General features: G+C 54.9%; 2 protein-coding genes across 5 annotated transcripts in view; one reads left to right on the top strand and one right to left on the bottom strand.

Moving 5' to 3' along the window:
- Positions 1 to 6,184, bottom strand: part of KIF1C (kinesin family member 1C) — a 22,203-nt gene extending 16,019 nt beyond the window's left edge. Inside the window, exons 1-12 of one of the 2 annotated variants that reach the window (XM_061176291.1) lie at positions 5,978 to 6,184; positions 5,715 to 5,818; positions 4,155 to 4,275; positions 3,760 to 3,892; positions 3,274 to 3,350; positions 2,755 to 2,934; positions 2,061 to 2,126; positions 1,149 to 1,327; positions 938 to 1,049; positions 404 to 481; positions 188 to 253; positions 21 to 96 (exon numbers count right to left, since the gene is read on the bottom strand). In XM_061176291.1, coding sequence (XP_061032274.1) covers positions 21 to 96; positions 188 to 253; positions 404 to 481; positions 938 to 1,049; positions 1,149 to 1,327; positions 2,061 to 2,126; positions 2,755 to 2,934; positions 3,274 to 3,350; positions 3,760 to 3,865 — 940 coding nt within the window. In that variant the 5' untranslated portion in view covers positions 3,866 to 3,892; positions 4,155 to 4,275; positions 5,715 to 5,818; positions 5,978 to 6,184. The remainder of the gene's footprint in view (positions 1 to 20; positions 97 to 187; positions 254 to 403; positions 482 to 937; positions 1,050 to 1,148; positions 1,328 to 2,060; positions 2,127 to 2,754; positions 2,935 to 3,273; positions 3,351 to 3,759; positions 3,893 to 4,154; positions 4,276 to 5,714; positions 5,819 to 5,977) is intronic. The other variant, XM_061176290.1, reaches the window with a different exon arrangement.
- On the top strand, positions 5,493 to 12,948 carry INCA1 (inhibitor of CDK, cyclin A1 interacting protein 1). Of its 3 annotated transcripts, none has more exons than XM_061176293.1 (7): positions 5,493 to 5,599; positions 8,058 to 8,150; positions 10,834 to 10,947; positions 11,184 to 11,223; positions 11,501 to 11,694; positions 12,160 to 12,325; positions 12,561 to 12,948. In XM_061176293.1, exons 2-7 carry the CDS (start codon positions 8,107 to 8,109, stop codon positions 12,705 to 12,707), a joined length of 705 nt encoding a protein of 234 aa, XP_061032276.1. In that variant the 5' UTR covers positions 5,493 to 5,599; positions 8,058 to 8,106; the 3' UTR covers positions 12,708 to 12,948. The 3 variants fall into 3 exon arrangements, with proteins under 3 accessions (XP_061032276.1, XP_061032275.1, XP_061032277.1); XM_061176292.1 differs by having other exon boundaries at positions 5,497 to 5,580; XM_061176294.1 differs by lacking the exon at positions 5,493 to 5,599 and adding an exon at positions 6,298 to 6,656.

The raw sequence follows: 12,948 nt of genomic DNA, 5'->3' as shown, positions 1-12,948 counted from the left end.
AGAGAGGAGAAGCCCCTCACCCAGATTCTCCTTGAGCAGCCAGGTGAGCACAGAGTCCCTGTAAGGGATAAAATCCGACTTCCGCTTCTTTGATTGCTGAGGGACGGAAGGGGGAAGGGGGTTACGGTGGGCCACCCGCTTTGTCCGCTTTCCCAGAGCCCCTTCTCTTCCCACGCCCAGGTCTTACCATATCCGCAAGGGCCGAGATCACCTTCCCTAGAGTAGTCAGGGACTTATTGATGTTGGCGCCTTCCTGGCAAGAGGAACGTGGGGAATGAGGCCTTCTTCTCCCACTCCGACCCCCTTCCCCCGCTCCCCCCACAGCCAGAGTCCCAGGTTATGATTTGAGACCACTGCACACAGCCCCCAACACTGCCCTGTCCGACCCTCCCAAGTGCCTCACCTTCAGGCGCATGCCCCGGGCCCCTGAGGAGTCAGCCCGCTCACTGCCAGCAAGGTCCACCAAGCTGATCTTACTGACCTGGGTCAGAGGAAAGAGACAGGAGGTGACTGGGTCAGTGCGGGGCAGGCATATCAAGGGAACACCCAGCAAGGGGGCTAGGCAGTTGGCAAGGGATGGAGAAAGCCAGGAGTGGGGGACAGAAGGGGGATACATAAAATGACAATGAGGGTTTGGTTACTTGTCCGTTTCTTCATTTATTCAATCACGGATATTCACATGCCCACTGTGTGCCGGGACAAGGCACAGAGTGGGCTCCAAGACCTGCCCCAAGGAGCCTAGCTAGAAGAACAAACATGCAAAAGGAGACTATCCCACTGATCTGATAGGGGAAGCACTGGGGGCTGTGGAAGCTCAGAGGAGGCACTCAACCAAGCCTGGACAGGGAGGGAGGATGCAAGGCCCGCGGATCACATCTCTGTCTCTGTTACCAGGTGGGATGGGGTTGCAGCGGCAGGGGCGGGGGGGGGGTCCTACTTTCTCTGAGTCCAGTCCAGTGAGCTGATCGTGGCAGCGCTGTGTGAAGACAATGGTGAAGACGGCGTGGGAACGGCTGCTGGTCTCATTCATGTTGGTGGCGGCCACAGTCCTGGGGGTGGGGCGGGGGGGGAAGGAATGGTCAGTGGGTCCGGCCCCTCATCTTCCTAACCCCGGCTCCCTTGCTCTCCGCCCCATCAGCCTGCCTCACCGCGCTTTATTTCCACAGTCCATGAGGTCAGCAATGTCTGCGTAAGAAGTCACAGCCAATTTAGACAGGTCCTGCACGTAGGGGCCCAGGATGGGGTGCTCTCGGACCCTCAGAGAGCCCCGACTCTTGGGGTTCAAGAGGTCTCGTACCCTCTCACAGTAGATTTCCATGTAGCTCACCTGAGTGGGAGAAGCAAATAAAAAGTAATAAAGCTGGGCTTCCCTGGCGGCGCAGTGGTTAAGAATCCGCCTGCCAATGCAGGGGACACAGGTTCTAAGCCCGGGTCCAGGAAGATCCCACATGCCGCGGAGCAACTAAGCCCGTGTGCCACAACTACTGAGCCTGCGCTCTGGAGCCCATGAGCCACAACTACTGAAGCCCGCATGCCTAGAGCCCGAGCTCCTCAACAAGAGAAGCCACCGCAACGAGAAGCCCGTGCACCGCAACGAAGAATAGCTCCCGCTCGATGCAACTAGAGAAAGCCACGCTCAGCAACAAAGACCCAATACAGCCAAAGATAAATAATAAATAAATAAATTTTTTTAAAAAGTAAAAAAGCTAACAACCATACCCAATGTGAAACTTAACCTGGACTCCACTGGATACAATACAGGTAACCTCCACTGAGTGTTTACTATGTGTTGCTAAGCATTTTACACGTGCAAGCTCACTGAGCCTTCCAACAACCCTAGGAGGGGACCCCTGATCATTATCATTTCAGATAAACACACTCAGGAGCCGAGAGAGAAATCGTTTGCCCAAAGCCACAGTTACTAACTGGTAAAGCCTAGAGTAGATCCCAGGCTGCCTGACTCCAGAGACTGCACTTGTCTTAATCGCCCTGCTCACCTCCTCCCTACCCAGGGGACACTGTGGCTCCCCTCCCAGCCCCCTCCCAAGACCTGGGCTTACCTCCACAGAATAGGATAGCTGAGCGCTCTGGTTCTTACTAACACGAGAGAAGAGGTCCTCACAGAGCTGGAGGGGGACACAGAGAAGCACAAAGATGCTGCTGTTCATGGCACACCTGTGGCGCCCAGCACCCAGGCCAGGCCAGGTCTCAAGTGACCCTGTTTAACCCTTACCACAGCCTCAAGGGAGGGATGGGATCGTTCCCATTTTACAGATGGGAAAGCAACCTCTGAGAGGTTCACACTTGCCCAGGGTCACAGGCTAGTATTCAGTGAGCCAAAACGCAAACCCGGAGCCTGTATGCAAGGTCACTATGCTGCAGTCAGGGAGATTGTGGTCAACTCTCAGTTATCCACAACTGGCTTTTCCTACAGTAAACACCTTGACTACGGTACACAAGCCTACATGGGAACTACACTCACAAGTAATTACGAGACAAGGTAAGATAGCAGTAAGTGGTAGAAACAAGGTTCCAACCCTGGGCGCTCTGCCGCCAAAGGTGTGGCTGTTCTCACTGAGCCTTCTTGGCCCTGATGTCCAGGTTGGACCCAACCTCATCCCCCATCACCTTCCCTACTACTAACAACCTCAGAGAGCCAGGTCTCTGCTCCACAACGCTTAGAACCCAGCCTACTCCCCTAGGGTCAGCTGAAGATGCTTCAGCCCTGGCCACCCTGCCAGGCCCCGAGTGTACCTGGGGCACAATGCCCTGCTGCCCTGGCTCCTGCCGCCCCATCATAGTGTAGGATTTCCCAGCTCCCGTCTGCCCATAGGCAAAGATGCACACGTTGTAGCCTTCAAAGGCATGGAGCAGCATCTCTTCTCCAATATCCCGATACACCTGTTGCTGAGATGCAAACTGGGGGTCCTCGGCCTAGGTGGAAGGGGGGCAAGAAAGACAGCAGGAACCCTAGATGACTTTGTCCTTGGTATCTAGGTGCCCAAAGATCTTGTGTGCCCCCACCCCCATCACGGTCCTAATCATCCCTGAGGATCCTATCTAGTCTCCTGCCAGCCCTAAATTATCCCAGCGATTCTGCCTCCCCCATCTTGGTCCTAGTCACAAGTTCAGGGTCCTACCCACCCCCACCCAAGTGTCCTGGTCCTCCCAACCAATTCCCTGGAAGTCCTATTTCCCAGCAATGCCCCCTCCCCAGAACCTGAATCCCCCATCCCTCTTTGCTTAGCTCTTCCCCCAACCTAACAACCTCACCGAAGTGTGTGACCAGTAGGAGTAATCGAAAGTGAAGCTTTTGGGGGCATCCTTGCTCTGTTTGGGATTGATGATGGCTGAGAAAGCAAAGGGACGAAGGCCAAGGTCAGGTACTCCCAACCGCTGCCAACTCCCCACAAGCCCTCAGAAGCCGGGCATCCCACTCCCCACCTCTATCCTAGTTCATCTCTCCCCTTTAATACTCCCCACCCCCTCCAGCCACCAAGGCTAATTTTGGCTTCCCAGGACCCGCCCCCCTCCCGGCTGCCTCCCTGGATTGGGCAATGGAGGGCTCCAGGCCAACATTCCCCCTCCCAGGGACTGGGAGCACGGAAAGGCCAGCCTGTCCCAGCCTCCTTCCTTACAATTAGCACCTGCTCCGTGCCCGGCACAGCCCTCCTCCTGGTTCGGCCCGGCAGGACTGGCCCGTACAGTGGGCCCGGGCTGCCCTGCCTGTGCCCAGACGGGCCCCTGGGACTCACTCACAGGTGGTGCTGCCCTGCATGCTGACTACACACTTGGCATCCTGGCTGGTCTCACGGGCGTTGAAGGGCCGAACCCTCACTGCCACTTTCACCGAGGCGCCAGCCATGGCTCCAGATACTACCACCCTCCTCAGCTGGAGGACAGAGACAGAAGAGGAGGTCAGAGCTATTGGGAGGCAATGTCTGGGGGACCCAGACATTGCCTCCCAACTTCTCCCAGGAACCAGTCTCTCCACACCCCCTTCCCCGGCTACCCAGCCCCTCAAGGACCCAGTTTCTGTTTCCTTGGCCTTCCTCCCCAATGTCACTCTCCTCAGGGACTCCCGGAGGTGTTCCTGCCTCTCTCCCCAGCCTTTTCCCAGCAGGCAGGGACCTGGGATGTCACCCCAGAGTTACCTGGTGTCCTGGCCCCAGACCAGGGGGGCTGTATCAGTTCTGGCTGTCACCGGCCCTCGTAGGAGGAGCCCCATCCTACACTGGGGGCCTGGCCACGCCAGCTGGGGCTGTAGGGGAAACCCTGGTTGCGGGGGAAGAGTGGTTAGGAGGCACCCGTGGCTCCAGAGCTGTGTCTGGGGTTCCAGGGTTGGAGGACAAGGGGTGGGAGTAATGTTAGGAAAGGTGAGGATGGCTGTTCCTCTGGAATGGTCGAATGCAATGTGAATCCAAGGGCAGGGACGGTGATATTTTTATTCCTCGTCACTCACAAGTGCACTAAACGTTCAGAGAGAGAAGAGAGGAAGAAGCTGGACAGAGAGCAATTCAGAGAGAGGGACACATGGGCAGAGACACTGAGAGTGGTGGGAAGCGGGGAGAGGAGAGGCAGAAAGTCCCAAACACCAAAAAAAATGAGAGAGACAAGAAGACTGAGCTCATGCTACTTAGGAAATAATGGAAGAAAAGGAAGGGGACACACAAGAGGACAGCAAACACAGAAATGTTGAACAGGTAGGGGAAGAGCACAAATTGGAAGCCCAGAAGAGAAACAAGATGCGAGAAAATCCCAAACATAAGACCTGCCCTAAAATTCCCCCACAGGGTCAGCCAGGGACAAGTAGAAACCAGCTCCCACCTAGGGTCCATAACCTCCACACAGAGGGAGGGACTGCTGATGGGCAAAGTCCAATGGCTGGAGATACAGCCCAGAACTGGGATCCACAGGGCCTGCCTATAAGCCCCGAACCCCTTGACCAGCCCCCAGCACTTCCTCCTTAGGATCCAGGACAATGGGCAGGAGAGGGTGGGGTCATCCTGTAACCATCCTACCAACCACCAGGGTCCTCTGTTGGAGGATCTAGAATACCTGTGTTTATGGGAAGGGAGGATAGCAGTAGGGTCTCCCTGAAGAGGGAGAGAAGGGAAAGGAAGCCGGTAGGTCCCAGCTCCAGCCTGGGGCTAGTGCTATGGCATCCACTGCCCTGGGGAAAGTGCCAGGCTGGAGCCCAGGAATGTGGGTGATCCGGTGCCCACACCCTTGGAGGAGAGGCTGAGCAGCCCACACCCACGGACAACAGGGTGGGAGGGTTGTGAAGAGAGATCAGAGATGTTGAGCCCCCTTCTGTGGCCCCAAAGGGCCTCAAACCCCTGTCCTGCTGGGCCTCACCTCACCAGCCTTTCTGGCCAGGGCATGGGAGGGGTGAGAGGGCTGGTCTGTCCCAGGACAGGAAGGGAGTAGCTGAAACCACAGAGGCTGTCTCAGGAAGAACAGCCCTGACCCCCAGACCCTGACCACGGGAGGGAAAGGACACTGATGGAGACACGCAATTGTAACGCCGTTGTGGCTAACGGGGCAGGGAATGAGGTGGCACTGCTGGTGGATGGCGGGGTAATGGACCAGGAGAGAGGTACAGGGGTCGGCTGATGCAGCGTAATGGGTCAGTGGGGTACAGGGAGGAGCCGCGGCTGGGGCGAGGCCGAGCGACCCGAAAGGGGGCCTAGGGCCACCTGCACCTTGCTCACCCAGCAGTTTTCACACAGGCCCCCGTCCCGGCCTTTCTGGGCGGCCATGCGGACAGTGTCCTCCGGTCCAGCCAACCGACGGCCGCCCCGGGCCTGGCACCTCTCTGCGCCTCCGCGGGACAAATAGCACATGATCCCGGCTCCCGCGGCCAGCCGGCCCCCGCCGGGTGGTGCAAACCGGGACCCCGGCTCCCCGCCCCCCAGCCCGGCACATTCCTCCGCGGGCGTCCCCTCCCTCACCCCCCCTCTCCCACAGCTCTCACCTCGTCGCGGCGGGGCTCCCGGAGCGGCGGGGCAGAGTGCAAAGGGACAAACTTTCCGGGAAGCGTGAGACGGGAGCGGGGGCGATCCGGGGCCGGTTCGGGGCTGCCCCCGCCCCTCGCCGGGTCCCCGGGCGGCGGGCGGCGGACTCGCGCCCCGGGGGCGGCAGCAGTAGCGGCGCCAGCGGCCGGCGCCCGCCCGGGCAGCACGAGCTGGGGCGGGAGCGAGGGGCGGGGGAATCGGCGGGCGCGCGCGCGCGGATGGGCGGGCGGGCGCGCGCCGTCCCGAGAAGGGCTAGGCAGCGACCCGGACAGCTGTTAAAGGGGCAATGTCCCCAGGACTGCGGGGCCCACCGGGCGGAGACGGGAGAACCGAGCTGCGGACACGGGAGGGCGAGCAGGACGCAGGCACTCGGGAGAGTGGCCAGCGCCCAAAGAGCCGGGAAAAGCGGAGGCCAACCCCGCTAGGGGACCCAGGACCCGGACCCGCGCACGTCACCGCCGTCGGAGGCGCGCTTAGGGGGCGGACCCGCCTGCAGGGCCCCGCCCAGGAGGTGGCTCGGCGCAGGCCCCGCCCCCAGGCGCGCGGCGCCGGCCGGCTCCACCCTCAGCTCCCGACGCCGCCTCACTCCTCCTCCGCGCCCGGCGTATAGTTCTAGAACTCGCCGCGCAGCTGCCTCAGGTGCCGTGGCCAAGGGCAGTGGGCGGCGGCACGGCCACCCGAGCGCTGGGTCCCTGCCTGGCCCTCACGTTCGACAGGCCCCGCAGGCCCGGGTCGTCCCCTCAGGCTTGGGTGCCTTCTCAGGCCCAGGCCACCCCTGCCTACCCAGCCTGGCCCCCCGCGGGCCTCAGGCAGTCCTTCAGGCGCGGGCCCACCACCTGGGGGCCACATCGACTCCTCAGGCCCCCAATTGTGCCTTCAGGCTTCGCTGTTCCCCACGCCCCAGTCCACCTGCCAAGGGTCCCCTGATCCCACTAAGGCCTGGCCTTCCCTCTGGGCAGGGACCCACCCCCCCCAAGACCCCCAGGCTCTGGCCAACTCCTCAGACCAGCCGGACCCCTCAGGTCCTCAGCTGCCTTGTCAGGCTCAGGTTGCCCTCCCAGCCTTGGCTGCCCCCGGGCCAAGTGTCCAGTCCTCTGTCTAGCTTCCTTAGGCCCATTCTCCTCATAGATATGGGTCACCCACCTAGACCCAATTACCTGAGGTCTGAATGCCCCTCAGCTCCCACCTGCCCCCTAGTCCAGCTTCCCCTGCTCTGGCCCAAGACATCCAATTTGACCCCATCTGCCCTTTCAGCCAGATTTTAACTACGGCATTTGCCACCTCTGCTCTAAATACTCCTCTCTCCATTCTTCACTTTGCCTAACTCCTTTCTCAGCCCATCCTTAGTTGCTTTTGGATAAATACTTATTCACCTGCAACAGTTTCCAATTTTCTGATATTTATGCTGCCTACAGTCACTCTCCTAACTCATCAAACATTCTTATCTGCCTTTTCTGCCAACCCCCCAGTGGCTGTCAGGTCACCTTTGGCTGTCCCGAATTCTGGCTCTGTGTAACTGACCTCTCTGCTCACCTTCTTCACCTATAGACTTTCCCAACTGCCGCCTCCTTCCTTGTCACCAACTGACCACTCTGTCCACACTTAACCTTTTATTAACCCCTCATACCTGGTTTATTTACCAACCCTGAATTCTCTAACTGACCCCAGCCACCAGTTCTGTACCAACTATCCCCAAATGCCTCTGCCCTATCTAGTCCCCCTGTCACCCTTTTTCGTTTCATTATCCCATGTTGCCAGTTAATTCACTCCACTGCCATCTGTAAATTTCACTTACTCTGTATGTTTGGCTTCAGAACATTTATTTTCTCTTTTCTCTTTTACCACATCCACATTTCCTGTGTCTGCCATCTTGAACTTGTATATTCAGCTAATAGAAATGTTCAGTACTTGAAATACCTTTTCAGCTCTCTTTCTTTTTTTCTGGCCCCATACATCCTCTTTCCAATTTCTAGACCTGCTACAGGTTCATTCCTACAGCCATTATATGAGTGAATGATTCATTTTCCATTATCCCCCCAGCACCAGTGAGGAGACTCAGTCCAGCCGCCCAGCCCAGTCCAGTCCAGTCATGCAAGCGCAGGAAGATGGAGACAACCTTATCCCTTTTGCCAAGTGAGTCCTCCCCCCCAGTGGGGAGGAGGAAGATTGCATGCCTGGGTTCTTCTCTAAGAGGAGTAGGAAATAAGGAACAAGAAGCTCGGTGCCTGGTCTCAGGGGATTGGTGATTTATTAATTTATTCAGCAAATTGATTTTGAACACTACAATGTTTTAGGCACTGTATATTAGGCATTGGGAATTCAGCAATTAGAACATAGGGGTCCTGCTCATAGAGCTTACATTCTAGGGGGAGGAGATAGAATGTGCATACAAATAAATATAATTTCAAATAGTAATAAGTACACAAGAAAAATAAAATAGACGTACAACATAATGTAAAACAGACTGTCTTGGAGACACAAGTTTATATAGGGTGATTGTGGAAGAGGAGGAGGAAGTGAGTTTGAATTGAGATCTGAAAAATGAGAAGGAGCCAGTCTGATAAGAACCAGGGAGCAAAAGAAGGAATAGTAGGTTTAAAAAAAAAAAAAAGCCCAAGAAAGAAACTAGCTTGCTACCTTCTAGGACCAGGAAGCAGGTTAGCGTAACTGAAACTTAATGATTAAGGGAAAAGTGGAGTAAAGTCAGACAGGCAGAGGCCAGATCATATAGGATCTATAGGATCTTATAGGCCATTGAAAAGAGTTTGAATTTTATTCTAAGGACAGTAGAAAGGTTCTAAGCAAGGTAATGACATAAGCAGACTTTTTTTTTTTTCTTCAACTTTTTTATTATGGAAAATTTCAAACAACTGCGGAAGTAGAGAAAATAGTAATCATGAACCTGGAGTATCCTTTTTAGTCAGCTGCAGTAATTATCATTACATAGATAATCTTTTTATTGATACACCCATTCAGCCTCCTGCTACTCAGACTATATTGAAGCAAATCTTAAACCATGTATCATTTCACATAAGCATTTTAAAGATTATTCTTGGGACTTCCCTGGTGGTCCAGTGGGTAAGACTCCGTGCTCCCAATGCAGGGGGCCCGGTTTCGATCCCTGGTGGGGGAACTAGATCCTGCATGCATGCCGCAACTAAAGATCCCACATGCTGCAACTAAGACCTGGTGCAGCCAATATAAATAAATTTTTAAAAAAAAGATTATTCTGTGCAGAATAGATTATTGAGGGATTCAGATGGAAGGAGGGAATGGAGGAGGAGGCTATCTCTGTAGTCCAGAGAGGAGAAGATGAGCTGGAATATGATGGTGGGAGTGGAAATAGTGAGGAGTAGTCTAATTTGAGTGTATTTTATGGGGGAATTCCTGGGCAGTCCAGTGGTTAGGACTCCGTGCTTTCACTGCCAAGGGCCTGGGTTTGATCCCTGGTTGGGCAACTGAGATCCCACAAGCTGTGTGGGGCAGCCAAAAGAAAAAATGATTTTTTTTTAAATTTATTTTTGGCTGTGTTGGGTCTTCGTTGCTGTGCACGGGCTTTCTCTAGTTGTGGCGAGCGGGGGCTACTCTTCGTTGCGGTACGCAGGCTTCTCATTGCAGTGGCTTCTCTCATTGTGGAGCACGGGCTCTAGGCACGGGCTCTAGGCTCACGAGCTTAGTTTCTCCGGGGCATGTGGGATCTTCCCGGACCAGGGATCGAACCCGTGTCCCCTGCATTGGCAGGCGGATTCTCAACCACTGCGCCATCGGGTTTTTTTTCTTTTTTTTAGTGTATTTTAGATGTAGAACTCACAGAACTTGCTGATAGATTGGATATGGGAGGTGAGGGAAGTAAGGCATACCAGATTTTTGGCTCTAGCAACTGGGCATTTGGGGTGCCTTTCAGCGAGATGGGGAAGGCGAGGGAGGAGATGTTGAGTAGGCAGTTGAACCTGCAAGTCTGGAGTCCAGGGGAGGAGCCAGAGCAAGAAATACAGATTTGGGAGTCATCAGCACATTGGTGGTTTAAAATCATGGCCTGAAACAACAAGGTCCTACTGTGTAGCACAGAGAACTATATTCAATATCCTGTGATAAACCATAATGGAAAAGAATATTTAAAAAAGAGAATGTGTATAACTGAGTCACTTTGCTGTGCAGCAGAGATTGGCACAGCATTGTAAATCAATTATACTTCAATTAAAAAAGATGATAATAAATAAAGTCATGGCCTGGGTGAGATCACCTAAGGAGGAATGGAGATAAAGAAGATAAAGTGCCGAAGACGAAGCCCTAGGACACTCTTCTAGAGAGCAGGAGAGCAGACATCAGTCAGTCTGGGGGCTTTAGGAGTGATGAGAACTGTTCTCAAACAGCTTTGCACACCCCTCCCTACCTAAAGGATATTAGTATTTCTGAGATGGGGAGATAAAGCAGGGGTGAACAGAGGCCCTGCTCTCCTGGATACTTGCATTGACTAAAAGGAACCTGTCGCATCACTTGAGTAGTGGGGGCCTTCGTCTTTGACAGCCCTGCTTGCTCAATATGATGTTCCCTGGTTGTGAGGTGTACTCGTTTGAGATTCAGCGAGATCTGAAGCTCAAACAGTTGCTCATCTCCATGCTCACTCCAGCTCCAATCTCCTTTCAAATCAAAGGCCTCACCACCTTCCTCAGCTAAAATGGATAAGGGAGGACAAGGCCTGAGGGAGCCTGGACAGCTGTATGGTCCCGTAGTAAGATAAGACTCCTAAATTCCTGGAGTGAGTAGATGCTGTAAGGGAAGAGCCAGACCTGAGCCTACCTTGTCCTCACCTCAGGTGTTCCAGGGTGGTCAGCCGATCTCCACCACCCAGCTTGCCTTCCTGGAGCCTCAGACTGACGCCCCAGCGCTATGGAGACACCTTCTGGGAGAACCTTAGTCAAAGGCCCAGGTGGGTAGAAATGGAGAAAATGGGGATTAACTGGAGGTAGGGAGGGGAAGCTCTACAATTTTAAACCACCATAAAGCCTTATGGTAGCAATAAGCTTTAGTCTGGGGATAATTGCCCCACCAGCTGATGGACATTTTAGCTCCTAATGCCAAATAGGTGGTTGGGAGAGGTTGTTAGAGAAACAGTATGGATGGGGGTGTTCTCTCTGTACTTAGCCCCCTTTTTGTGCTTCACAGCCCCACTTGGATGGAGGAACAGTACATCCCACCCCTGCTGGTATGACAGACTTTCTGCCCTTTGACACCTCTCGGTTAAGATTGCACCCACTGCTATCCTATCCCCAGCTCTCCTTATTACCCCTTCCCTCTGGTGTCCCCCAGCCAGTGCACTGACCAGGCCCTCCCTCCTATGAATCAGTCACCATGTTTTCCAGATCACAGCTATGTTTTTGTGATCTGGGCTTCCCAAGACCCCTGACTCCCTATTTCAGTCCCAGCTCCCCTGAGAGACTCAGTTCTGCCTTCTAGCTCCTTTTCCCCATTCTCTGGCACAGAGAGCCACTGGTTGCTCCCAGCCTGGCCTGTACCCCCCCGAGGGGCTCCCACCCCCTGAGGTGCTCTGCAGAAGAAAGAGAAGGAGGCCACATTTGGCGGGAATGCAGCAGGGATCTGGGGGCATCCCAGCCCGGGTAAGGGCTGTCACGTATCACCTGGAGGATCTAAGGAGGCGACAGAGAATCATCAATGAGTAAGGAGAGACATTTGGGCTCCGGGAGCCAAACAGGGTATGGGGGACAGGACGGTTTGAACTAAAGAAGAGGTGGAGAGCTTTGAAGGAATTGGAGGTTGTTTGGGAATGTGCCACGGTGTTGGTGAGATTGAAGCAAAATTTCTATAGTATGGGAATGAGGAGGGAACTAAGGGATGGGGGATGAGCCACATGAGCCGAAAGGAGTGGAAACCAGGTCACTGAAGACAGGAAAGCACTCCATACAACTGGAGGATAGTGCAGAGCTAGAGGTCACCTCTTGAGCCCCTGGACTGAAAATACTTCAGTCTGAGGGGAGCAGAAAGTTGGGAGTGGAGAGTTGGAAGTCAGATGACAACACTCCTGGGTCCCAGCAGGAAGTATTTCAGGGCAGAAAGGTGAAGAATGGAGAGACAGGAAGCCTGGCCTCCAGGCACCTCTTTCCTAAGTCTGAAGTCTCCACAGACTGAAGAAGGCCCAGTGGGGCAGCTCTAGGGCTGCGTCTGAGCCCCTGGTGCTTGACGACGACGGCTGTGGACTCCCCAACACCACCGAACACCCTGGTCTGGAAGAGGAGAGGGCAAACTCTCCACAGGAAGAGGACCACTTCCTCGCTCCTGGCAGGGCCCAGGTACGGTTGAACAGGAACTTGGTGGGGTGGTGGAGGGTGATGTGGATGCCTGGTCTTGCATGGAGAGACAGCGGGAGCCAAGAGGCACGTTGGATAGCTGGATTTGAGAGGAACAAAAATAAAGTAGACGAGAGCCAGAGACTTGGGAGTGCCTGGGTTTGGGAACTAGGAAATCTGGAGAGAGACCTATTTTTTGATTCTTCCTTTTTTTTCCTTCAATTTCTCATCCTTACAGCTGCTTTGGTCTCCCTGGAGTCCCCTGGGCCAGGAGGGGTCTTGTCTCTCCGGGCGGCCGAGCTCTCTGGCCTCCTTCACCACTGTCACAGCCAGTAGGGACCCCCTTTACAATCCCTGGGGGGTGGAGTTGCTGTCGGAGGAGTAAGGAGAAACCGCCCACGCCCAAGATGCTAGCGTGCTCCAGGGCCCACGACTAGTTCTGGGCGCTGGAATCTCCAGCATTTCTGACATCAAGGCATTCCCCCTTTGCCTGACCTTTCTCACTTTCTTCTCCCATCCTCTGAACTAGGCACGAACGGGGCTCCCTTGGCCTCCCATCTCTACCCGCCCCTCTCACAGGAGCTCCCCAAGGCCTGTCGTCCCGCAGGCCGGCTCCCTGCCACTGT

The sequence above is a fragment of the Eubalaena glacialis genome, chromosome 19 (genome assembly GCF_028564815.1).
Source record: "Eubalaena glacialis isolate mEubGla1 chromosome 19, mEubGla1.1.hap2.+ XY, whole genome shotgun sequence".
NCBI classification, from domain to species: Eukaryota; Metazoa; Chordata; class Mammalia; order Artiodactyla; family Balaenidae; genus Eubalaena; species Eubalaena glacialis.
The sequence above is the reverse complement of the archived record's forward strand: the minus strand, read 5'-3'. Positions and strand labels throughout refer to the sequence as shown.